This window comes from Rhincodon typus, chromosome 32 (assembly GCF_021869965.1).
Source record: "Rhincodon typus isolate 14 chromosome 32, sRhiTyp1.1, whole genome shotgun sequence".
In the NCBI taxonomy this organism is placed as follows: Eukaryota; Metazoa; Chordata; class Chondrichthyes; order Orectolobiformes; family Rhincodontidae; genus Rhincodon; species Rhincodon typus.
The window spans coordinates 9,790,019-9,817,683 of NC_063363.1; the positions used below are offsets into that span (position 1 = coordinate 9,790,019).

Genomic DNA, 27,665 nt, shown 5'->3' on the forward strand with positions numbered 1-27,665 from the left:
TCTGCCCTCTCAAGGGGATGTTAAAGCTCTCATTGCACATAGAACATAGAACATTACAGCGCAGTACAGGCCCTTCGGCCCTCGATGTCGTGCCAACCTGTGATACCAATCTGAAGCCCATCTAACCTAAACTATTCCATTATCATCCATATGTTTATCCAATGACCATTTAAATGCCCTTAAAGTGGGCGAGTCTACTATTTTTGCAGGCAGGGCATTCCACGCCCTTACTACTGTCTGAGTAAAGAACCTACCTCTGACATCTGCCCTATATCTATCACCCCTCAATTTAAAGCTATGTCCCCTCGTGCTAGCCATCACCATCTGAGGAAAAAGGCTCCCACTGTCCACCCTATCTAATCCTCTGATCATCTTGTATGTCTCTATCAAGTCACCTCTTAACCTTCTTCTCTCTAACGAAAACAGCCTCAAAACCCTCAGCCTTTCCTCACAAGACCTTCCCTCCATACCAGGCAACATCCTGGTAAATCTCCTCTGCACCCTTTCCAATGCTTCCACATCCTTCCTATAATGCGGTGACCAGAACTGTACGCAATACTCCAAGTGCGGCCGCACCAGAGTTTTGTACAGCTGCAACATGACCTCATGGCTCCGAAACTCAATCCCTCTACCAATAAAACCTAACATACTGTACGCCTTCTTAACAACGCTATCAACCTGGGTGGCAACTTTCAGTGATCTATGCACATGGACACCGAGATCTTTCTGCTCATCCACACTACCAAAAATCTTACCATTAGCCCAGTACTCTGTATTCCTGTTACTCCTTCCAAAGTGAATCACCTCACACCTTTCCGCATTAAACTCCATTTGCCACCTCTCAGCCCAGCTCTGCAGCTTATCTATGTCCCTCTGTAACCTGCAACATCCTTCCGCACTATCCACAACTCCACCAACTTTGGTGTCATCCGCAAATTTACTAACCCATCCTTCTACGCCCTCATCCAGGTCATTTATAAAAATGACAAACTGCAGTGGCCCCAAAACAGATCCTTGAGGTACACCACTAGTAACTGAACTCCAGGATGAACATTTCCCATCAACCACCACCCTCTGTCTTCTTACAGCTAGCCAATTTCTGATCCAAACCGCTAAATCACCCTCAATCCCATGCCTCCGTATTTTCTGCAATAGCCTACCATGGGGAACCTTATCAAACGCTTTACTGAAATCCAAATACACCACATCAACCGCTTAACCCTCATCCACCTATTTGGTCACCTTCTCGAAGAACTCAATAAGGTTTGTGAGGCACGACCTACCTTTCACAAAACCGTGTTGACTATCCGTAATCAAATTATTCCTTTCTAGATGATTATAAATCCTATCTCTTATAATCCTTTCCAACACTTTACCCACAACCGAAGTAAGGCTCATTGGTCTATAATTACCAGGGTTGTCTCTACTCCCCTTCTTGAACAAGGGGACAACATTTGCTAGTCTCCAGTCTTCTGGCACTATTCCTGAAGACAATGACGACATAAAGATCAAAGCCAAAGGCTCTGCAATCTCCTCTCTAGCTTCCCAGAGAATCCTAGGATAAATCCCATCCGGCCCAGGGGACTTATCTATTTTCACACCTTCCAGAATTGCTAACACCTCCTCCTTATGAACCTCAATCCCGTCTAGTCTAATAGACTGTATCTCAGTATTCTCCTCGACTACATGGTCTTTTTCCTGTGTGAATACTGACGAAAAATATTCATTTAGCACCTCTCCTATCCCTTCGGACTCCACGCACAACTTCCCACTACTGTCCTTGACCGGCCCCAATCTTACTCTAGTCATTCTTTTATTCCTGACATACCTATAGAAAGCTTTAGGGTTTTCCTTGATCCTACCTGCTAAAGACTTCTCATGTCCCCTCCTGGCTCTTCTTAGCTCTCTCTTTAGGTCCTTCCTGGCTAACTTGTAACTCTCAAGCGCCCTCACTGAGCCTTCATGCCTCATCTCTACATAAGCCTCCTTCTTCCTCTTGACAAGAAATTCAACTTCTTTAGTAAACCACGGTTCCCTCGCTCGACCACTTCCTCCCTGCCTGACAGGTACATACTTCTCAAGGACACGCAGTAGCTGTTCCTTGAACAAGCTCCACATTTCAATTGTGCCCAGCCCCTGCAGTTTCCTTCTCCATCCTATGCATCCTAAATCTTGCCTCATCGCCTCATAGTTGCCTTTCCCCCAGCTATAACTCTTGCCCTGCTTTATATACCGATCCCTTTCCATCACTAAAGTAAATGTAACCGAATTGTGGTCACTACCACCAAAGTGCTCTCCTACCTCCAAATCTAACACCTGGCCTGGTTCATTACCCAGTACCAAATCCAATGTGGCCTCGCCTCTTGTTGGCCTATCTACATACTGTGTCAGGAAACCCTCCTGCACACATTGGACAAAAACTGACCCATCTGAAGTACTCGAACTATAGCGTTTCCAGTCAATATTTGGAAAGTTAAAGTCCCCCATAACAACTACCCTGTTACTTTCACTCCTATCCAGAATCATCTTCGCAATCTTTTCCTCCACATCTCTGGAACTTTTCGGAGGCCTATAGAAAACTCCCAACAGGGTGACCTCTCCTTTCCTGGTTCTAACCTCAGCCCATACTACCTCAGTAGACGAGTTGTCATCAAACTCCTTTCTGCCACCGTAATACTGTCCTTGACTAACAATGCCACACCTCCCCCTCTTTTACCACCTTCCCTGATCTTACTGAAACATCTAAACCCCGGAACCTGCAACAACCATTCCTGTTCCTGCTCTATCCATGTCTCCGAAATGGCCACAACATCGAAGTCCCAGGTACCAACCCATGCTGCAAGTTCACCCACCTTATTCCGGATGCTCCTGGCATTGAAGTAGACACACTTCAAACCACCTTCCTGCCTGCCAGTACACTCCTGCGACCTTGAAACCTTATTTATGACCTCACTACTCTCAACCTCCTGTACACTGGAGCTACAATTCAGGTTCCCACCCCCCTGTTGAATTAGTTTAAACCCTCCCAAAGAGCATTAGCAAATTTCCCCCCCAGGATATTGGTACCCCTCTGGTTCAGGTGTAGACCATCCCGTTTGTAGAGGTCCCACCTACCCCAGAATGAGCCCCAATTATCCAGGTATCTGAATTCCTCCCTCCTGCACCATCCCTGTAGCCACGTGTTCAACTGCTCTCTCTCCCTATTCCTCGCCTCGCTAGCACGTGGCACGGGTAACAAACCACAGATAACAACTCTGTTTGTTCTAGCTAAGCTTCCACCCTAGCTCCTTGAATTTCTGCCTTACGTCCCCATCCCTTTTCCTACCTATGTCGTTGGTGCCTATGTGGACCACGACTTGGGGCTGCTCCCTCTTAAGGATCCCGAAAACACGATCCGAGACATCATGGACCCTGGCACCTGGGAGGCAACACACCAACCGTGAGTCTCTCTCGTTCCCACAGAATCTCCTATCTGTCCCCCTAACTATGGAGTCCCCAATGGCTAATGCTCTCCTCCTCTCCCCCCTTCCCTTCTGAGCAACAGGGACAGACTCTGTGCCAGAGACCTGTACCCCATGGCTTACCCCTGGTAAGTCATACCCCCCAACAGTATCCAAAACGGTATACTTGTTTTTGAGGGGAATGGCCACAGGGGATCCCTGCACTGTCTGCCTGTTCCCTTTCCGTCCCCTGACTGTAACCCATCTACATTTTTCCTGTACTTGAGGTGTGACTACCTCCCCATAACTCCTCTCAATTACCCCCTCAGCCTCCCGAATAATCCGAAGTTCATCCAGCTCCAGCTCCAGTTCCCCAACACGGTTTCCGAGGAGCTGGACTTGGGTGCACTTCCCGCAGATGAAGTCAGTGGGGACACTAGTGGTGACCCTTACCTCCCACATTCTACAGGAGGAGCATACAACTGCCCTAACATCCAATCCCACTGTTCTGAATTCCCAAACAGACAAATTAAAAAAATATATATATACTAGTAGCCTTACCAAATCAGTGCTCAGAACCTTTTTTTTTGGTTAGAGGAGGAGGATGGGTGGGAGACACTACCTAGGTAGTGTTTCGGGTAAAGCAACCGCCCAAATATATTACCTCACTTACTCCAAAAATGGAGTCACGCGAGGTAAGACTTTTATAACCGAAAAGCTCACCTTCCCAGGCTGCCCTCGCGCTTCCTCCCGGACTCCCGCCGCTGAAACAACTGAAAGGCCGCAGTCACAAGTCAAAGGAAAGTATGGGAGTTCTCAGAGTATCCTGGTCGAGACCTGTCACTGAACCAACATCACTAAAAACAGATTATTTGATCATTTATCTCAACATTGTGTTTGGAATCTCCTTGGATTGAAATCACTCGCCTTGCTTTCCCAAGTTACAACATTGACTACATATCAAAAGTAGATCATTGGATGTGGCACATTCTAAAGACATTACACAGAATATAGAACAGGAGAATCAGACAGGCTAGAATGAGATATTATGGCCCATTGACCATGTAAGTAGTCTCACTCCTCAGGTCTTTTTTCTAATGTTTCCCTACACTACTACCTTCCAGATAAATAGTGCTTATCTTCCCCAGCACCCTTGTTGTGTTTGTGCAGGCGTGAGAAAAATAATGCTGGGAGAAAAGGTTAGTCTTGTGAAGTAAGGCTTTTTAAATTAGGGAGCAGAGAATTTTAAAGGCTCATTCTAACAGATGTTCTCCAAAGTTATGAAGAATGCTGAAACAATGAATAGCACAAGATTGTTTTCATCGTTTGGTAAAATCTCTAACAAAGGATGAAAAGACTAGATTATCATCAATATCATAATTTTAATTGAGGAATCATGTATTTCATTTGAGCTATAAGGTCTGTTGAAATCTCAAATTTCATATAAAAGATAGGGTAGACTTATACAGATGGCCATTCCAAAGCTAGCTTCAAGTTGACCTATAAATGTACCCTAGCTGGCAAAGCCTGCTGCTTTTGTTACAAATCTATTCTGTCCATCCCACAAACGCTGTGGTACTTCCAACACTCCTAAAAACAGGTGAATTCCCAGGAGAGGTGAAAGACTAGATAAACACGCAAACACAGCCAAATTGACTGAACTAATTGCCCTTGAGAAGGTGGTGTCACAAAGCACATGATAGCTCCAAGTCTGGCAGTTATGTGACCTGGAGGGGGTGATGTAAGTGGTGGTGATGGTGTTCCCCTGCAGAACCCTTGTTCTTATTCACCAAGGATCCTTTGACAGCACTTTCTGAATCCTGACCTCTACCACCCTGTTAGAGACGAAGTGAAGATACCGGTATTGGACTGGGGTGAACAAAGTCAGACGTTACACAACACCAGGTTATAGTCCAACAGATTGATTTGAAATCACAAGCTTTCGGAGCACTGCTCCTTTGTCAGGTGAAGTCAACAGAGGAGCAGCGCTCCGCAAGTTTGTGATTTCAAATAAACCTGCCCTGGGTCCTGTCAGAAGCCAAAGATTCGGAAGGCCCTCTCACAAGGGTCTTGGTGAGTAGCATCTTGTTGATACTATGCACTGCTACCACCATGCATCAGTGATGGAGGGAGTAAATTATTATGGATTATAGTGCATGCTGCTTGGTTCTGGATAGTGTCAAGCTTCTTTAATGGTTGGAGCTGCACTTATCCAGGCAAATGGAGAATATCATATTGCTGACTGATAATTCAGTGACTGCATCATACAGTTATTATAACATCACTGTTCAGGTCATCAGAGGCATTATTTTGAAGCCTATGAAATAGATCAATGAAAACTGGCTTAAATGCAGGAAAATGGTGTGTGCTATTGATTGCAAAGAAGGGGCAGAGTTATGATGATTACCTTATCAGTTGGTTAGGGTCATGGCCCATCAAGGAACTAGTCCTAGGACAACCCAAACTGATTTAATTAATGTTGTAAGTCACCTATTCCCTTACTTCCTCTTTTCTCTGTATTGTTGAAGGGCCCACATCCCATAGTTGAGCATCAGTGATGCAACTGCCCAGAAAAAAATTGGACCTGCCCATGTTTACTAAAATCAGCAAACATCACTTTTTTTTCTGGCATGCAAGACAGCTTTTAAATTGAAACATCAGGACTTCTTCACATCATAAAAACGGACTGCTACAAATATGGAAAAGAAAATTCCCAATCTGCTTGACTGATTGCATTATTGCAATGTCTATTTCATTCTTAGACGTTTAAGCTGTAGTGTATTTGCTCACAAAGACCACAGGAGGGAGAAGTGATGATAGTTCTTCCAGCTGTATACTCTTGCATATTGCTGTTTATTTGCTGTTAAAGGTGAGGATCATAGTAAATCTGATTGCTACCTCTCCCTTTTCCTTGTTCCTAACCCACGGGACAATTCTCCAACCCACTTGAAAGTCACTGAGGGACAAATACCAAACAAAGTCACACCAGCTTTCATTCCAAAGTTTCAATAAGCATAACATTGTTATAGACAGACCACAGCTGTGACATGACATTTTCATTTGCACATTCTTTGAGGAGGTAATGAGCGGGTCAGACAAAGGAGAGCCAGTGGATGGGATCTATTTGGATTTCCAGAAAGCCTTTAACAAGGTGTCACATGAGAGGCTGTTAAATAAGGTAAGAGCCCACAGTGTTAGGGACAAGGTAATGGCAGGGATAGAAGATTAGCTAACTGGCAGAAGGCACAGAGTAGGGATAAAGGGATCTTTTTCAGGATGGCAGCCAGTGACTAGTGAAGTTCCACAAGGGTCAGTGTTGGAACTACAACAATTCACGTTACATATTAACAATCTGGATAAAGGAACTAAGGGCATTTTTACAGCATTTGTAAATGACACAAAGATAGTTGGAGGGCTAAATAGTGTTGAAGAAGTGGGGAGGCTGCAGAAGGACTTGGGCAGGCTAGGAGAGTGGGCAAAGAAGTGGCAGATGGAATAGAATATGGGTGTGAGGTTATGCATTTTGGTAGGAAGAACAGAGGTACAGACTATTTTCTAAGTAATAAAAGGCTTCAGAAACCTGATGCACAAAGGGAATTGGGATACCTAGTTCAGGATTCCCTTAAGGTTAAAGTGTAGGTTCAGTTGGCAGTCAGGAAGGGAAATGCAATGTTAGTGTTTATTTCAAGATGACTAGAGTACAAGAGCAGGGATATACTGCTGAGGTCAGACTACATTTGGAATATTGTGAGCAGTTTTGGGCCCCGTATCTAAGGAAGGATGTCCTGGCGTTGGAGGATGTCCAGATGATGTTTACAAGAATGATCTCGGGGATGAAGGTTGGTCATATGGGGGACAGTTGAGGATTCTGGGTCTGTTCTCGTTGGAGTTTAGAAGGATGAGGAGGGATCTGGTTGAAACTTAGATTACTGAAAAGCTTGGATAGAATGGATGTGGAGAAGAAGTTTCCACTGGTGGGGCAGATTGAGACCTGAGGACACAGCCTCAGAAGGAAGGGATGACCCTTGAATTTCTTCAGCCAGAGGCTGGTGAATCTGTGGAAATCATTACGACAGAAGTGTTTGGATGTCAAGTCATTGAGCCTATTTAAGAGAGAGATAGATCGGTTCATGATGAATAAGGGGATCAAGGCTTATGGGCAGAAGGCAGGAGAATGGGTTTGAGAAACATATCAGCCATAATCGAATGGCAGGGCATACCCGATGGGCTGAATGGCCTAATTCTGCTCCTGTATCTTAGGGCCTTATGTTGTAATATCTCAGTGTACTTCTTCACATGACAGGTTATTTTTGAACAGCAACAACTTTTGGCATTTGATCTTTATCCAAGAAATGGCTTGTAAAATTGGACCTTTCCAATGGTTATTAAGATAGAGAAGCTCTGCTGACTGAATAACAAAGCAAACTCACTGTTTTGTACATGCATGAGCATTACAAGTGTAGAAGCTCCGTATACACTTGAGCTCTGTTTTCATGAACATTTTACACACAAAGTCTGTGCATGTATGAGCTCTGTATGCAAGAAATTCATAGATGTCTGAGATCTCTTTATCCCTGAGTTTTCTATTTGCCCAAGATCTGTACGTACATGAGCTCTATACGTGTCTGAGATCTGTATACATGTGAGCTATGTACCTGTGCGAGCTTTGTATGTGCATGAGGTCTGTATAGATGTGAGATCTGTATGCAACTTAATTCTGTATGTACCTTGGCTCTGTGTGTGTATGTTTAAACAGACAGGCAGCTCCCATCTCCCAGCTGTCTGACTTCAACTGTTTGGAGAGAATGGGCAGGAGCACGTTCTGAAAAGGGTTTAAAATAATTCTGTTTTAAGATTATAAAGAGCCCAGTGAATCCAAAGATCCCAGAAGGATCTTTTATCTGTGACTTGGCCATGCACTGGAGGTACAAATCATGTTATGTCAACTCAAAAGAAAGAATGTTGCATTTATATAATGTCTTTCATAACCTCAGGAAACCTCAAAGCACTTTACAGACAATGAGTCTCAACTGAAGAGTAATTTCTGTTGTAAAGTGGCAGCCAACTTATGCACAATAAACTGCTACTAACAGGAATACAATAATGGTCAGATGATCTGTTGTAGAAATTGAGAATGCAGCAAGTGTAACTGTCCACCTCTGAAGGGAGAACTCACCTTGGTAGACAACAGTGTGATATTTCGCTGAAGCTTTAAGTCAAGATTATTTCTAACAAACTTGTAAATCTGACTCGGGGATTTCACGGTTGTACAGGAGGGTGTTGGAGGAGGTTAAGGTGAAATAATCTCTTTTCGACATGCACTATTTCCTCTTGACTTTTCAGAATCATGGAATAGCACAACACAGAAAGAGGCCTAGACAATAAGGTGCAGGGCTGGATGAATACAGCAGGCCAAGCAGCATCATAGGAGCAGAAAGGCTGACGTTTCGGACCTAGACCCTTCAGCAGGAAAGGGGGAGGGGAAGGGGGTTCTGAAATAAATAGGGAGAGAGTGGGAGGCAGATAGAAGATGGATAGAGGAGAGGATAGGTGGAGAGGAAACAAACAGGTCGAAGAGGCGGGGATGGGGCCAGTAAAGGTGAGTGTAGGTGGGGAGTTAGGGAGGGGATAGGTCAGTCCAGGGAGGACAGACAGGTCAAGGGGGCGGGATGAGGTTAGTCGGTAGGAGATGTGGGTGAGGCTTGAGGTGGGAGGAGGGGATAGGTGGGAGGAAGAACAGGTTAGGGAGGCGGGGACGAGCTGGACTGGTTTTGGGATGTGGTAAGGGGAGGGGAGATTTTGAAGCTAGTGAAATCCACATTGATACCATTGGGCTGCAGGGTTCCCAAGCGGAATATGAGTTGCTGTTCCTGAAACCTTCGGGTGGCATCGTTGTGGCACTGCAGGAGGCCCAGGATGGACATGTCATCTGAGGAATGGGAGGGAGAGTTGAAATGGTTCGCGACTGGGAGGTGCAGTTGTTTATTGCGAACCGAGCGTAGGTGTTCTGCAAAGTGGTCCCCGAGCCTCCGCTTGGTTTCCCCGATGTAGAGGAAGCCACACCGGGTACAGTGGATGCAGTATACCACATTGGCAGATGTGCAGGTGAACATCTGCTTGATGTGGAAAGTCTTCTTGGGGCCTGGGATGGGGGTGAGGGTGGAGGTATGGGGGCAGGTGTAGCACCTCCTGCGGTTGCAGGGAAAAGTGCCGGGTGTGGTGGAGCTGGAGGGGAGTGTGGAGCGGACAAGGGAGTCACGGAGAGACTGGTCCCTCCGGAAAGCAGATAAGGGAAAGATGTCTTTGGTGGTGGGGTCGGATTGCAGATGGCGGAAGTGTCGGAGGATGATGCGTTGGATCCGGAGGTTGGTGAGGTAGTACATGAGGACGAGGGGGATTCTGTTTTGATTCTTATTGCGTGGAGGGGGTGTGAGGGATGAGTTGCGGGAGATGTGGGAGACACGGTTGAGGGCGTTCTCGACCACTGAGGGGTGGAAGTTACGGTCCTTGAAAAACGAGGACAACTGAGATTACGGGAGTGGAATGCCTCATCCTGGGAGCAGATGCGGTGGAGGCGAAGGAATTGGGAATAGGGGATAGCATTTTTGCAGGAAGGTGGGTGGGAGGAGGAGTATTCTAGGTAGCTGTGGGAGTCGGTGGGCTTGAAATGAATATCGGTTTCGAGGTGGTTGCCCGATATGGAGACAGAGAGGTCCAGAAAGGGGAGAGAGGTGTTAGAGATGGTCCAGGTAGACTTAAGGTTGGGGTGGAAGGTGTTAGTGAAGTGAACGAACTGTTCAAGCTCCTCGTGGGAGCACGAGGCGGCGCCGATACAGTCATCAATGTAACGGAGGAAGAGGTGAGGTTTAGGGCCGGTGTAGGTATGGAAGAGGGATTGTTCCACGTAACCTACAAAGAGGCAAGCGTAACTTGGACCCATGCGGGTACCCATGGCCACCCCCTTTGTCTGTAGGAAGTGGGAGGAATTGAAAGAGAAGTTGTTGAGGGTGAGGACGAGTTCGGCTAAGCAGATGAGGGTGTCAGTGGAGGGGGACTGGTCGGGCCTGCGGGACAGGAAGAAGCAGAGGGCCTTTAGGCCATCTGCAAGGGGAATGCAGGTGTAGAGGGACTGGACGTCCATGGTAAAGATGAGGTGTTGGGGACCGGGGAATTGGAAGTTCTGGAGGAGGTGGAGGGCGTGGGTGGTGTCACGGACATAGGTAGGGAGTTCCTGGACCAAGGGGGAGAAAATAGTTGAAGATAGTTGGAGATCAGTTCGGTGGGGCAGGAGCAGGCGGAGACAATGGGTCGACCAGGGCATTCAGGTTTGTCGATTTTGGGAAGGAGATAGAAGCAGGCAGTGCGAGGTTGGGGAACGATGAGGTTGGAGGCCGTGGGTGGGAGGTCACCTGAGGTGATGAGGTTGTGGATGTTTTGGGAGATGATGGTTTGGTGCTCAGGGGTGGGGTCATGATCAAGGGGGCGTTAGGAGGAGGTATCAGAGAGTTGGCATCTGGCCTCGGCGATGTAGAGGTCAGTGCGCCATACCACAACTGCGCCTCCCTTGTCCGCGGGTTTTATGGTGAGGTTGGGATTGGAGCGGAGGGAGCAGAGGGCTGCACGTTCTGCGGGGGAGAGGTTGGAGTGGGTGAGAGGGGTGGAGAGGTTGAGGCGATTGATGTCTCGACGGCAGTTGGAGATGAAGAGGTCGAGGGAGGGTAGGAGGCCTTGGGGTGGTGTCCAGGAGGAGGGGGTGTGTTGGAAGCGGGAGAAGGGGTCAGTAGAGGGAGGGTTAGGTTCACGGTTGCAGGAGTAAGCGTGGAGGCGGAGGCGGCGGGAAAACTGCTCTATGTCCAAGCGTGAGCGGTATTTGTTGATCTGTGGGTGGAGGGGGACAAAGTTGAGCCCTTTACTGAGGACTGACCGTTCGTCCTCAGTAAGGGGTAGGTCTGGGGGGATGGTGAAGACTCGGCAGGGCTGGGTACTATTGTCCCCTCTGGAGCTGTTGGCTGTGGAGTCTTCTGTTCTAATAAGACCTTCTGTTTTGAGGAAGGGTCACCGGACCCGAAACGTTAATTCTGATTTTTCTTCACAGATGCTGCCAGACCTGCTGAGCTTTTCCAGCAACTTCTGTTTTCATTGCTGATTTACAGCATCCACAATTCTTTTCGTTTTTATTAACTATTCTGCATTCCTTGGTGAAAGACCCACTGAGCTTTTAAGGTCTGTCACTATCAATAGCTGTTATTGCTAATATGGTGTGAAGTATTGGGTGCTCGAGCTAGTTATGAGCTTGTGTCTACCAATACTTTTAGATCTAGCGCTGTGAGGAAAATTGTAATAAATACACTTTTAAACTCCAACATGTTTTCAAGGATTGTGTAACTGCCCCATTATCAATTTGTATTTGGAGAGGCAATGGCCTAGTGGTATTAGCACTAGACTGTTAATTCAGAGACCCAGGTAACATTCTGAGAACTTAGCTTTGAATCCTTAAATGGCAAATGGTGAAATTTGAATCCAATTAAAAAAAAATGTGGAATTAAGAGTCTAACGATGACCAGGAAACTGTTGCTGATTTTTCAAAAAACTCATCTAGCTCACCAATGTCCCTTCAGGGAAGGAAACTGTTGTCCTTACCCAGTCTGGCCTACATGTGACTCTAGACCCAAGAAATGTGGTTGACTCTTAACTACACTCTGGGCAATTCGGGATGGATAATAAACATTGGCCTAGCTAGCAACACCAACATCTCATGAATGAATAAATATTCTTACGCAGAATAACTCCTGCAAGACGAGTTTATGGGATTAAAGACTTTGAGTTTCCCATTCTCTGTGACACTGAAATGGAACTGCTGCCCCCTCCTGGAGAATGTGGAACAGAATATATTAGAGGCAAAAGTGTGTGTTTTCAACAATGAGCACGGATAGCACACTCGGGCTTTGTGCTTCCCTGATCACTACATGGCTGACCCTACCAAATGCAAACTCAGATCTCATCCCTTTAAAATAATGGGAATATGTAGAGGTCAGCAGGAGTAAAACATAAAGGAATATTTTATTAACTTGTTATGCTGAGAGAAAACCCTGCAAAACCTGGAACAGAAACTCAAGCATTCAGGGATATAGGTTTGTACTGAATAGCTCCGTTTTATAATTCTACAGTCATGCTGTGATTCCCTCTTAATCATGTTTTTCCCCTCTACAAAATGATGATGAGAGTTTTTGTTTAATTCACTATTCTTAGCCTATAAATCCTAGCAGTTTATCTGGTTTGAGCAGGTGGCTTTTGGCAGTCTCCTGTTGGCCTGTACCGATTGATATCAGGTTCCCATGTTCCTGTTTATCAACTGTCCATACAGGTTATTAGTGCCCTCAAAACGAAAGAACCTGCATTTATATAGCACCTGGCATAACCTCAACACATTTGAAAGCACTTTGTAGCCATCATTTATTGTACAGGTGTACTCATTGTTATAGGAAACATAGCAGCCAATTTATGCACAGCAAGATCCCAAATAATGTCCAAATATATTAGGGATATTAAAGGATAAGCATCAGACAGGACACCAAGGATAACTCTTTGTTCATCTTAGAAATTACCATATGGGACTTTTTACAGGAAGAGACAGGGCTTTTGTTTAACATCAAATCTGAAGGGTGACATTTCTAACACTCCTCACTGCACGCTGAGCTGTATAATATCCCCACGGAGGCAAAAATGTCACGCTAATTTGGAGAAAAATAATCAGGCAAAGACTTCTCTGCCTCTTGCGACAATGATAAACTAGCCCACGAGACCCCACAGTGACTGTGCATGGCAACTTCCACTTATTTACCAGCCTCAAGTGTTAGCTGTGGCTTTCAAATGATTGGATTCAAGGTGATCAACCAACTCAACACACACACACTATTGATCAAATCTGCTCTGCCAACTGTTCTCTTTAGCATGGTGTTAGGATCCTAAACTTCAGAGGATCCCAATGATCATCTTTACAGTGGGCTCCCATCCCAACTTAATGGACAAGCCCAGCAAACGTGGAGCTAGGCTAAGAGGAAATATATTGGAGTACTGGTGTTTATAACATACGGTTGCCCCATTCCTTTGGAAGGAGACTATGCAGGTTGACACCCTGATTATCTCCTGATGAGCGCATTAACGTTGCTGAATTTAATGGTGGCCTTCTACCTCAGTGCTCTGCTGAAGGCACATGTGAACCACAACATTGTGTCCTCCACTGCAGCTAGAGCAAGGAGGCACGATCCCGATCCACTGCAGCCACAACAGGGATCGAGCCCTGTGCATGTTGACATCCATCTCAAACATATGGCCATCCAGCGAACTAAATCAACCAGCTCCCCAACAAGATAGAATTGCTGCAACAAAATGTACCTGTAAAATGCATGTGGCAGCTTGCAGCTACCGATACCAATGGCAGACACTCCAATTTCCTTCCTTTACAAGGCTGATAAGGAACATATTCCAGTATCACTGGCAGCCTTCAGTATGTTATGGAAGGATTTACAGGTTACTACAGGTCGCATTATGAATGTAGATTCCATGACCATCAAGTCTTGGAGTGGGACTCAAACTCAGAACAACTGGCTCAAAGGCAGATACTGCCCCACAAGCCCTCCTCCAAATCAGACTAACCGTGAAAGAGAGAGAAAAGGAGACGAACAGAAAGGTAAAAGATTGTGTTTTCACATTTGTTATTCTGAATTACACATTTATTCTAATGATGTGACGTCATTTGCAGGTTTACAGATTTTGTAAAATAATTTGACCAGCTTAACAAACATTCAATGGTCACCAACAAGAATCAATACAGACAGCTCCTTTATTGGGAAGTTTTAAAATAAATGACAAACAAAATTCTTTCAATCTAATGTATTAGATGCACGGCAACTGATTTTACTTATGTTCAGGATATTTTGATGGGGTTAGAATAGTATTTATTTGTTCATGGGATATGGATCTCACTGGCTGGGTCAGCATTTATTTCCCAGAGGACAGTTAAGTGTTAAGATGTAGGCCAATCTGAGTACGGTTGGCAGATTTCCTCAAGTGAATCAAGTGGATTTTTACAAAAATTGACAATGGTTACACAGTCACCACTGGGCTAACTTTTTATTCCAGACTGTTTATTAATTTTAGAGTTCACCAACTGCCAAAGTGGGATTCAAAATCTTGTCCCCAGAACATTAATCCAGGATTCTGGATTACCAGTCCAATGACATTACCAATACATCACCGTCTCCCTTTTTGGAAAGTTTGGAGGATGTAACAAGTTTCATAGACCTTGCATTGGATTGAAAAGCCTATTATATGCAAGTTCTTTGTAAATACCTTTGCAATTATAAGATGTGAAATGGAAATAGAAAAGGTTGAAAACGGTCAACAGGTCTGGCAGCACCTGTGGAGAGAGAACCGGAGTTAACCAGGATTCCTGGTCATGATCTGAGATGGGTAAATTTTTGTTAATCATAAAATCCCTACAGTGTGGAAACAGGCCTTTCGGCCCAACAAGTCACCACTGACCCTCAGAGCATCCCGCCCAGACACATCCACCTATAGCTCACTTAAGCTTCACATCCCTGAACATTATGGGCAATTTAGCATGGCCGATCCACCCTAACCTGCACATCTTTGGACTGTGGGAGGAAACTGGAGCACCCAAAGGAAACCCACGCATACACGAGGAGAATGTGCAAACTCCACACAGACAGTGGCCTGAGGGTGGAATTGAACCCAGGTCCCTGGCGCTGTGAGGTAGCAGTGCTAACCACTGCGCCACCCCAGCAGAAGTATTAAGGGACACGGGCCAAAAGCAGATATATAGAGTTAGGCCATTATTCAGCCATGATCTCATTGAATGGTGGAACAGGCTTGAGGGGCTGGATAGCCTACTCTATATTCCCTCTGTGACCTGTCATCAGAACTTCATTGATTAATTCTCTGTCTCACTCTCTTCACTGATGCTGCCTGGCCTGCAGAGCATTTCCATCATTCTCTGTCTGTATTTCAGAACGTTTGCTTTTGATTAAAGAACAGGGTTGGTCTTTCCCATTTCGATTACTTTGAAGTTCAATTTGTGTTCTCCATCACTAATTTTCCTCATTGGTGTCAGAATCCATCAAATAACTTTAACGCGATTCTGGTTTTTCTCCACTTGGTTTTGCGGATTTGGACAATTCGACAAGTTTCTTGATTTCATGAACCCCAGGTGCCATGGAATTCCTCAGGTTTTCAACTCCCTCTGTGATTGTTCCTTGGAAAAAATTAAGTAAAGGTCCAAACAATTGGTGAAACTGCTCCATGTTCTCTGTGAGTTCTTGATAAACCTTCCTTTCTGAAGTCTGATTGAGAGAAATAGGCTTGAAGTTCAAACTCAAACGGCTAATGTTTTTCTTCAAAATCTCCAGTTGTTGGGTCAAGTTTGGACTGGTCAGTTTAGAAATGCCTTCAGGTAGTACTGGAGGCTGTTCAAACAGGGAGCTCAACCTCTCTCTGACTATACTTGCCTGTTCATGAAGATGTGTGCTAAAAGTTTGAAGTTGCTGTTGGATTTCTTCCGACAGCAGGGTCATGTTCTGTGCCAATTTTTCGAAAATGGGATTTAGTTTATGGATGTTCCTGCGGAGGAAGAAAATAATGCATAAATCTATGTTTCCAGATTGTAAGTGGCAGTGTTTTCTTTGACGCAAAGGTAACACAAGAATCAATGAAATACACTGGGATATTTAAAACAAACACAGGAAATGCTGAAAAACGCAAGCAGCCTGGCAATATCTACAGGATATGGAGACAGAAACAGTGTTAACAGTTTGAGTCCATATGATTCTACTTCAGAATTTCAGTCCAATGATGCATAATTAGCTGGATTGGCCATCGGAAATGCGGGGTTGCCGGAATAGGTGGGCGGGGGCGTGGAGGTTGGGCGCGCTATGTTGGGTCTGGGTGGGATATTCTTCAGAGCGTCAGTGTGGGCTCAAATATCAAATGACCTCTTTCCTTACTGTAGTGATTCTGTGAACTATTGTCAGGTTATTATAATTTCCTATTGGACTCTTGAAGAGCTGTAACCACAGACTCAAAACATCATCAGCACTGGTCATTACAACAACTTGCACTAACATAATGGTCTTTAACATAATAAAACCACTCAACACTCTACACAGCATTGTGATCAAATTAGAGATGACAGCAGGGATTAAAGGAAGGAAAATTAGGGCAGGTGATTACAAGCTCAAAGAGGTAGGTTTTAAGAAACAGCTTAAAGGATTGCAGAGAAATGGGAAAGATAGAGGTTTGGGGAGTACATTCTAGACCTTGGGGCTTAGATAGGCACAGATGTCAACACTGAGGATAGAAAATGGAGGGGGCATATGAAGCTAGAATTAAATGTGCACAGAGCCTGTAGGTGGTGGTAAAGCTAGAGGAGGTTACAAAGTTCATGGAGTATGGGGTGTGTGGAGACAAGGCCATGGAGGGCTTGAATTTTAAAAGTGAGACCTGCTGAGTTTCTCCAGCACTTTGATGGTTTTACATCAGATTTCGAACATCCACAGTATCTGGCTTTGATTTATATAATAGTTTACTGATGTTCTTGCATCTTGGCTACCCAGTTAGGGGGAATTAAGTGAAAAGATATGGTTCCTGTATCACTGAAAAATTATGCATTTTTGTCAAAGCTTTTTGTTGAGCTCTCATTAGGATACCCGTAAGAAATACCATTGTAAAGGAGGACAATTTATCATGCAAGAAGAGTGCGCTAAATGGCTGTTAAGTGGACTCCGATCAGTAGGGGTGTTGCCATGGAGATGATGATAATACATTCTCCCCGGAAATATCTCCACTACTCAGAGTCCATTTTGTCAACAATCAATGCTTGCTCTTCTTACAGTATAACATGTTGCTACTTTTTACAGTGATATTCTTAAATTGTCTAGACGAACACAACATGAAAACCTCAGAAAAATATGACTGCTCTTGACAGGCCATGATCTTGTTATCTGATTGAATGGTGGAGCAGGCTCGAAGGGCAATATGCCCTACTCTTGTTCCTTGTTTGTACGTTTGTACGGCAACAAAATGATTCCTTGGACTAGACATTCACTTGATCGAGAAAAACAATAGTGACACTGCTGTTAGGATTTTAAGCTAATCAAAATGAAATTCGGCAGCTTAACAAGAGAGGTGTAGTTACATTAATTCACATAAGTCTAGACCTTCTGAACTGTCGGGTTATTGGTCAGGATTACAGCCTCAAAAACTTCAAGACACCAATAGTTGCTGTAGAACTCTGAACGAATATGAGCAGCTGACTGATCCCTTTAAATTCTCATTTCTGTAAATATTGAGTGTGGCCTAATAGCTGGCCTTTGAGGTCTAATTCCTGTCCTGAAAAAGCCCAGTACAAAGTTAGGTGTAGTCTACTTGTTAAGCTTGCAGTTTAAGCTGGTGGTCAGGAGAACAAAACTAGTGAGGCTGGGAAGCGAAGCAGGAGAGGGAGCCCATGATGGAGGTCCCAGTGAGGGGTTGGAAAGGGAAGGAGTAACTGCAAAGCCGGAAGAGGGTCTGCAAATGATGGAATGGGGCAGAACAGCTGCAAAGAGAGAAAAAGTAAACTTTAGACCTACCAACAAAGGAACAGCTAACTGGAAAGAGGCAAACAGGTAATAGCACATAGTGACTCAGTGGTTAGCGTTGCTGCATCAGAAACCCACGGACCTGGGTTTGATTCCAGCCTTGGGTGACTGTCTGTGTGGAGTTTGCATGTTCTCCATTGGGTTCTGCATATTTTTCCTTTGGGCGCTCCTGTTTCCTCCCGCAGTCCAAAAATGTGCAGGTTAGGTGGATTGGCCATGCTAATTTGCCCCATAGTGTCCACGGATATGCAAGCTAGGCAGATTAGCCATGGTAAATGCGGGGTTATGGGAAGAGGCTGTGTATGGGTGGGATGCTTTTTGTCGGGTTGGTATAGACTCGATGGACTAAATAGCCTCTTTGCACACTGTAGGGGTTCTATGAATTCCCTGCCAATCAATATGCCTTGAGATTAAGGCTGTTGGAATTCAGAAGCTACTGTTTAGAAGGGAAAATGTAATGGATGTGATTGTTTATTACAATGTCAATTGAATAGTTTAACATTGAAGAGTTTTATTTCATAGAAGCATGCCAGTTTTATATTAAAAAATTGTGCTAACTTATGCCTGTACCAATTGAAGTACTGTGGTATCTAGGAAATCATGTTTTCATTTATGCAAATACTATACAAGAGCAAGTTTTCTTTCTTTTCAGAGAGGTAACACCAGTAGAAGAAAAGAAAATTAAGTCCTTACATTGTTGTATTGCGTAAGTCTAGCAAAGCCAAGCGGTGTTCACCATGGGTTGGTCCAGCATCTGCTGCACCTGGAAGGGCATGAGCCTCCATTCCTGGTCATGAAAACAGAAAAAGAAATGTCCACATGTATCTCCGAGATCATGTGAATAATAACCTCAGCCATCCTCAATAACAATTTATTTTCTGCCCTCTTCTCTAGAGATGATGGAGATAGGCTGTGTTGAGTTGTTGCCAATAGTCCCTGGTATTATAGGCAGATATATCTAGACTAGATAATGTCATGCTCCATAGATAATATCATTGCCCAGCCTGATTTTATGGTTGCTCAAAAGTTCCTGCAAGGCACACCATCAGCAGTGATCATTCTATGGAGAATGGAAGATGAGATACCGACCAAGAGAGTGTTCAAATAGTCTAGTCTGGATATAAGGAAAGCAGTTATGACAGTTTCAAAAGCAGATGTATTGAGCTAGGGCAAAATTACAGACTTGATCCTTGACGACAGTGATCAGCAGCAAAATCATTGATTAATTATAACCTTTGCCTTATATTCCTTTTTAGAATTGGCCCATTCATATTCATGTAATAGAATTTACAAATTAAATCCTTGTCAAATTAATATATTTGCAATTTTTTTAATTGTTCTGAATAATTATTTTCTGGTTTACTTGTTATACTTGTGCAAATAGATTGGGAGCCAATTTGGGCCACATTAGTCAGCCTCCCACGAAGACTCATGCTTCCCAGACTACAGCTGCTGTTCATTTCTTTTGTGATTCCAAGGTCATAGAATCGTAGAGATGTACAGCACAGAAACAGACCTTCGTTCATGCCAACCAGATATCCTAACCAGATATCCATTTGCCAGCATCTGGCCCATACCCCTCTAAACCTTTCCTATTCATGTACCCATAGATGCCTTTTAAATGTTGTAATTGTACCAGCCTCCACCACATCCTCTGGCAGTTCATTCCATACACGAATCACCCTCTGTGTGAAATAGCTGCCCCTTAGGTCCCTCTTAAATTTTTCCCCTCTCACCTTAAGCCTATGCCCTCTAGTTTCGGACTCCCTTACCCTGGGAAAAAGACCTTGGCTATTGACCCTATCCATACCCCCTCATGATGTTATAAACATCTACAAAGTCATCCCTTAGCTCCCAACACTCCAGCAAAAGTAGCTCCAGCCTATTTAACCTCTCCCTGTAGCTCAAACCCTGCAACCCTGGCAACATCCTTGTAAATATCTTCCGCACCCTTTCAAGTTTCATAATGTCTTTCCTATAGCAAGGAGACCAGAGTTGAACATTTCTATTGCCAATCTGGTAGAGTATCAGAAAATAAACTCCATTTCCAAAGTGGGGCTCGGACCCATAATATTCTGAATCAGGCAAGAGTATCTTGACTTCCAAAGCCAGAATCAAAAAATATTTTTGGACATACCTTTTGCCAAGAGTAGGACCAAAGTAACCACAAATATCTTCATGATGATCAATTTCTCAACCTGTGAAAAGACAATGTCAGGTTTTAAATTTTGAAATTTCAATGATTAATTGCTATACGAATGACAAGCTTTGGACCACAAAACCCATAAAAAGAAAACCTATAATGCAATGGTTCCCACTGTGACCCCACTTTCAGGCGTGAAAGCAGAGTGAGTGTTTAAACTGCAGAGCTTTTTTAAGAAAGAATCCTACCTTTTCCATTGCCTTTTTGGAGCAGAAATCAGGCCTCAGATTCAGTGAGGCCACACCCAACAGTTTAAAAAAATCATATGGATTTAAAGATGCTTTGCTATTCTTAAGACTCAGTCCAAACTTCAAGGCAGCTATTGCAGCCTTGGAGCACAGAACTCCAGAATATTGTCCCACAAGTGCCAATATAACATTTATATTACTTTTTGACCTCTAAACACCTCTCAGTATTCTACAGCCAATGTTTGAAATGTGGTCACTCTCAGAACATGGGAATCATGTCAGCAAATTTGCATACTGCAAGCTCCCATGATCAGCAATGTGATAATGACCAGATGACATGTTTCTCTGACATTTTTGAAGGATAAATATTGACCAGGACAACAAGGATCATTCAGACTTCTTTTTCTAAATAATGCCATGTCCATTCACGAGAACCAAAAGGACATTAGTTCAATATCTCAAAGACGTTATCACTGACTCCCTTAGTACTGCACTGGAGTACTGGCTTAGCTCTTTGTGTTTAAGTTGCTGGAAAAGGACAATGGGTCAAGTTTATTACACTGATACCAGACAATAAAGCAGCAATAATTATGGAAGGAACACACATTGCAGACAGGCTAATTATAGGAATTGATAGTTATGAGAATTAAATTTAGGAAGTCTTGAAACAGCACGTGGATAGTCCAGCTAGAAGAGGGGCCATACTGGACCTTCTATTGGCTAATGAGCCTGGCCAGACGACTGACCTTTCAGTGGAAGAGGATTTTGGAAACATTGATCACAACTCCTTATGTTTTAAGACAGCTATGAATAAGGATAAGTCAAGACCTTGTGGCATGGTACTAAATTGGGGGAAGGCAAATTGTATCAATATTAGGCAGGAGATAGGGAGTGTTAATTGGGAGGAGCTGTTATCAGGCAAGTCCACATTTGACATGTGAGAATTGTTTAAAGATCTTCTGGGGAGAGTTCAGCACCAGCATGTTCTAGTAAAGAGGAAGGACAAGGATGTCAAGGTAAGGGACCCTTGGATAATGAAGGAGGTTGTGAATTTAGTGAAACGGGAAAAAGAAGCATACGTAAGGATTAGGAAGCTAAAATCACATAGGGTCCATGAGAAATATAAAGAAAGCAGGAAAGAACTCAAACAGGGAATTAGGACAGTAAGAGGGGGTCCATGAAATGACCTTTGCAAGTAGGCTTAAAAAAAATCCCAAGACATTCTATACATTCATTAAAAACAAGAGGATAACTATGGGGAAGGTAGGACCACTCAAGGATAAAGGAGGGAAGTTGTGCTTGGGAGACATATGGGTAAGATCCTAAATGAGTACTTTGCGTCAGTATTTACCAAGGAGAAGGATATGGAAGGTAGTAAGATTTGTGTGGAGCATGCTATTATGCTAGGGCATTTTGAGATCAAGAAAAAAGTGGTGTTGGGACTCTTGAAGAGCATTAAGGTGCATAATGGTATCTACCCCAAATTGTTGAGAGAGGCAAAAGAGGAGATTGCTGGGGCTTTAACCAAGATCTTTGTATCTTCACTAGCCACTAGAGAGGTCCCAGAAGACTGGCGAGTAGCTAATGTTCCTCCATTCAAGACGAGAAATAGGGATAATCCAGGAAACTATAAACCGGTGAATCAAACATTGGTGGTTGGGAAGCGATTGGAGAGAATTCTTAGGGATATGATTTACATACATTTGGAAAGGCACGGCCTAATTAGGGACAATCAGCATGGCTCTGTGCAGGGCAGTTCATGTCTTACTAACTTGATTGAATTTTTCAAGGAGGTGACAAAGGTGATCAATGAGGGTATAGCAATGGATGTTGTTTACATGGATTTTAGTAAGGCTTTCGACAAGGTAGGCTCATCCAGAAGATTAAGATGCACAGTGACTTGGCTGTGTAGATTCAGAATGGCTTGCTCATAGATGACAGGAGGATAGTGGTGGAAGATTTTCTGAAGAAGGATCCCAACCCAAAACGTCAACTTTCCTGCTTCTCTGATGCTGCCTGGCCTGCTGTGTTCCTCCAGCTCCACACTCTGTTATCTCTGACTCCAGCATCGGCAGTTCTTACTGTCTCTAGTGGTGGAAGAATGCTTTTCAGGCTGGAGATCCATGACTAGTGGTGTTCCACAGGGACCCATACTGGGACCTCTGCTGTTTGTGATATATATAAATGATTTGGATGAAAATGTAGATGGGTAGGTTAGTAAGTTTGCAGATGATACAAAGATCGGTGGAGCTGTGGATAGTGTAAAAGGTTGTCAAAGGATACAGTGGGATATAGATTAGTTGCAGAAATGGGCAGAGAAATAGTAGATGGAGTTTAATCTGGTAAGTGTGAGGTGCTGCACTTTGGCAGATCAAATGTTAAGGAAATGTATACAGTAATGGCAAGACCCTGAACAGCATTGATGTACAGAGGGATCTTGCGGTTCAAGTCCATAGCTCCCTCAAAGTAGATAGGGTGGTAAAGAAGGCATATGGCAAACTTGCCTTTATTGGTCAGGGAATTGAGTACAAGAGTCAGGATGTCATGTTGCAGCTTTATAAGAATTTGGTTGGGCCACACTTAAGAGTATTGCATTCAGTTCTGGTTGCCACATTACAGGAAGGATGTGGAGGCATTGGAGAGGGTGCAGAAGAGGTTTACCAGGATGCTGCCTGGATTAGAAGGTATGAGCTATAAGGAGAGGCTAGAAAAAAATTGCGTTGTTTTCTCTGGAGTGGCAGAGGCTGAGGGGAGACTTGATAGAAGTCTATAAAATTATGAGATGCATAGACAGGGTTGTTGATCGGAATCTTTTTCCCAGGGTAGAAATATCTAATACTAGGAGACATACATTTAAGGTGAAAGGGTAAAAGTTCAAAGGAGATGTGAGGGGCAAGTTTTTTACACAGAGAGTGGTGGGAGGCTGGAACGTGCTGCCAGGAGTAGTGGTGGAGGTAGATACAACAAGGGCATTTAAAGGACTTTTAGGTAAGCACACAAATATGCAAGGAATGGAAGGATATGGACCAGGGGCAGGCAGAAGAGATTGGTTTAATTTGGTGTCATGTTCCACACAACACCATGGGCCAAAGGGCCTGTTCCTGTGCTGTATAGTTCTATGTTCTGTGTTCAATGTTCTATGTTCTAAATGTCTTTGTTTAACTGCCACATAAAGTTTATCTTTGCTATTCAGAGACAATAAACTTGGTCATTTTTGACAGGCATCTGAAGAGGTTCCACATTAACATTTTATATTGCAACGTAGGACACAAGGTGGTGGGGTTACATATTAGTATGGAAAGAAGACTGTTTGGCTGGTAAAGGAACAGAGCATATACATAAATAGTTCTTTATCAGATTGGCAGGATGTGATGACAGGGATCCCACAGAGAATTGCGCCAGACAAACTTTTTACAATTTCTGTCGCTGACGGTGATGAGGGGTTTGAAGGCATGGTGCTAAATTTACAAGACAGGTAGGAAAATGTGTTGTGAAATGTCATAAAAAGAATGCTGATTGATACAGATAGTTTAAATGAGTGGGCAAAAATCTGGCAGATGTAGTATAATGTTCATTTCCCAAGAGGAATAAAAAGGCAGAGTATTGCATTAAACAGAGAATTACTGCAAAATTCTGAGGTGTGGAGAAACCTTGGTGTTCTGTTTCATGAGTCACAACAAGTAATTAAAAAGGCTAATGGGATGCTATCTTTCATTAGGAGAGGAATTGAACATAAAAATAAGGATGTTATGCTTGAGCTATAGGGCATTGGTAAGACCACAGCTCCAATACTGTGTGAAGTTTTTGTCTCTAAGGAAGGATGTAAACATATTGCATTCAGTTCGAAGGAGCTTTGCTAGATTGATTGGAATGCTAGATTTTTTTGTGAGGATGGATTGGGTTTATTTCCACTGGGTTTTTGAAGAGTTAGGGGTGACTTGATTGAAATTTATATGATCCCGAATGGTTTTGACAAACTGGGTTTAGGGACAATGTTTAATCTTGTGGTTGATTCCAGAAATAGGGAGTGCTATTTTAAAGTTAGGGGCCACCCTTTTAGGTCAGAGATGATGGGAATTTCTTTCCCTCAGAGGCTTGTGCGACTCTTGAACACTGCTTCGGAATGCGGTAGAGCCAAGTTCATTCAAAGTTTTTAAGACAAAGTTGGATAGATGCTTAATAAAACCCGAAAGAGCTGTAAATCAGAAACAAAAACAGAAATGGCTGGAAAAGCTCAGCAGGTCTGGCAGCATCTGTGGTGAGAAATCAGTTAACATTTCAGGTCGAGTGGTCCTTCTTCAGAACTGTTCTGAGTCCTGAAGAAGGGTCACTGGACCGGAAACACTAACTCTAATCTCTCTCCACAGATGCTGCCAGACCTGCTGAGCTTTTCCAGCAATTTCTGTTTGTGTTGGATGGATTCTTGTTTGTCTGTGAAATCAAGGGCTACCATGGATAGATGGGAATGTGGAATTTGGAACACAAACTGACCAGCTGTGATCTTATTGAATGGGAGATCAGGCTCAAGGGACCAAATGGCCTACTTCTGCCCCTATTTAGTTTGTTCATATGTTTTGGGTGACAGAAATTCTATTAAAAATATATACCATCAATCATATCTTGGATACTATCACTGGTTAAGAATATACTTCAGTTCAGGGATGTTACATGGTATTACATGGTGTAACACAAATAGAAACTATTTAGTCCAACTGATCTAGACCAATGTTTATGTTCCACACGAGTTTCCTTATTGCAGCCGTCGGGTTCACCTTCTTTCAATGGGCAGATTAACAAATATTCTTATCAGTGTGTCAGAGGTGCACACTGATAATCAAATCATTTCAGCAGCAGTAGAGTAAATAGAAACTATCGATTTACAACCAACATTTTTCTTCAAAATATCACAAACAAAAATGCATTTGAATTGTGCTGTCCCACGTAAAACGAAACCTTGAAACATTACGAAAACAGAAAGTGCTGGATGCACTCAACAGGTCAGGTGGCACGTGGAGAGAGAGAAAAACAAGTGTTCAGTACTGAGTTCAAGTCACAATGACTTTTCATCAGAACACTACTTTGAAATACATTCCTTGATTAGTTTTCTGTGGTGTCCCAGTTCTACAAATCCTATATCAACGCCTAAAGTTTCTGAAAAAGGATCTTGTTGAATTCAAAATGTTAATTCTGTTTCTCCATAGATGCTGCCAGACCTGCTGAATTTCTCCAGCAAATTCTGATTATATTATAGACCTCCAGCATCTGTACTATTTTCTTTTTACTGCAACACCTGAAAGTGTCCTGGATTGGAGCCCTCACCAGTAAGGTCAGGGGCGTTTTAGTTAAATAAACTACCGCTAAATCACCCAAGTCTCAGTGACAATTAATAAGCACTGCCCAGCAGGGACAGTGGGACCTGGTTTTCAAAGTGACCAGCACAATTGTACGACCCTCACAACTGTGATTGTTGAAAGACTCCTGGAGCACACGTAATCGGTCCAGTTCAGTTCCTAACGGGTGATTACACAATCTGACACAATTCAAAATGAGCCACTAATTTAATAATGCAAGATAAAATACCCCAGATAGGAACCAAGCACATCCGTGCACAATTCAGAAACAGCCTAACTATTCTATATTATACCAACTTGAACTTTGGGGGAAAAGTTTGTAAATTTAGAAATCGAACTGCACCAGCCAATACACTATATAACTAGCCAGAGAGACAGCGCATACAAGTCATAGAATCCCCATAGTGCGGAAACAGGCCATTCGGTCCAACCAAACACTGAAAAGCAGGGTTGGCAAGAACTGCCGATGCTGGAGTCAGAGTGGAGCTGGAGGAACACAGCAGACCAAGCAGCATCAGAGGAGCAGGAAAGTTGACGTTTCGGGTCGGGACCCTTCTGCAGAAAAGTGCATACCATCCAGACCTAACCCCCTACCTTATCCCTATAACCCTGTATTTCCCATGGCTAACCCACCTAGCCTGCACATCACGGGCAATTTAGCATGGCCAGTCCACCTAACCTGCACATCTTTGGACTGTGGGAGGAAACTGGAGCACACGGAGGAAACCCACACAGACACAGGGAGAATGTGCAAATTCCACACAGTCACCGAGAGTGGAATTGAACCCAGGTCCCTGGTGCTGTGAGGGCAGCAGGAGCTAACCACTGAACCAACCACCGTGGTCATGTCACTGGAGTAAAGGCTCGGGCTAGGGCTTTTTTGGAACAATGGTAGCTTCTCTGATCCAGGAGGCCTGGGTTCACGTACCATCTGTTCCAGAGTCAGGTAAAAACATAATTGAACAACAAACATCTAAACGCTCATGATTAAGATTGAGGACGCGAATTCAAACTTCCTCCGATGACTGGGGGACTTTAAATTCAGTTATTCATTCTGAAGTTGCATAACAATTTAAAAATGGCTCAGTTACCGGTTTAATTATGTCCTTTAGAGTAGGGTGCAGCATCTGGGAGATAAACTCTCCTTGCATTGGCACTGTTTAATAATCATTCGGCTTTATGTTGCTGAACAGCAGACCTCTTCATACTAGTTTCCACAGTTTCTCATAAAATACCACGTTTTTGTCCCTTCCCCCTTTCCTGATCCCCGGGGCTGTATGGTTCCTCAGCGGATCATTCATCCTCCGGTATCCCGCTCCGCCCCACAGTGTGAACACCGAGACCCAACGAGAAAGAATAGGGGCTAGTTCCATTCTAGCGCCTACACACGCACCCCTACACGCCTGTTGCAGACCAAGAGGAGAAATCCCGGGCGAAAGACTCTCTCTCCCCCACACACTCACCAAGGCCAGTGACATCAAGTGCAATTGTAAATGTCATATTCTCAGTACAGAGATTGAATCTGCTATTTTAATCCAGAGGTTTAAATTGAATTGAACTGATTAAAATGAAAATTTCACACGCACCACAAAACAAAACTGCATTTTAATTCTTCTTGTGACGCTGTTAAATGATCCTGAAACACTTACCTCTCGGTCTTCAATCTCCGGCCTTCCGTTCTAACTGATTTCCCAACTTCCCGTGCCTGAGGTTTATTAACCTGCTGTTATCTGCTCCATCTGATAAAGAGAGCAGTAAACTACAGATGTAGCTTTTTTTTTCGTTTTGTAGCAAACATTGAATGTCGAAATCTGCATCAGCTGATGATC

At 43.7% G+C, this 27,665-nt stretch overlaps 1 protein-coding gene across 1 annotated transcript; it reads right to left on the reverse strand.

Moving 5' to 3' along the window:
• Window positions 1-15,138: 15,138 nt before the first annotated feature.
• Window positions 15,139-27,560, reverse strand: LOC125486727. The gene is made up of 4 exons (XM_048615550.1): window positions 27,486-27,560; window positions 20,232-20,292; window positions 18,788-18,881; window positions 15,139-16,079 (listed from the first exon to the last, which is right to left on the reverse strand). The coding sequence occupies exons 2-4, from the start codon at window positions 20,272-20,274 to the stop codon at window positions 15,590-15,592; spliced, it is 627 nt and encodes a 208-aa protein (XP_048471507.1). The 5' UTR covers window positions 20,275-20,292; window positions 27,486-27,560; the 3' UTR covers window positions 15,139-15,589.
• Between the last annotated feature and the right edge of the window lie 105 nt (window positions 27,561-27,665).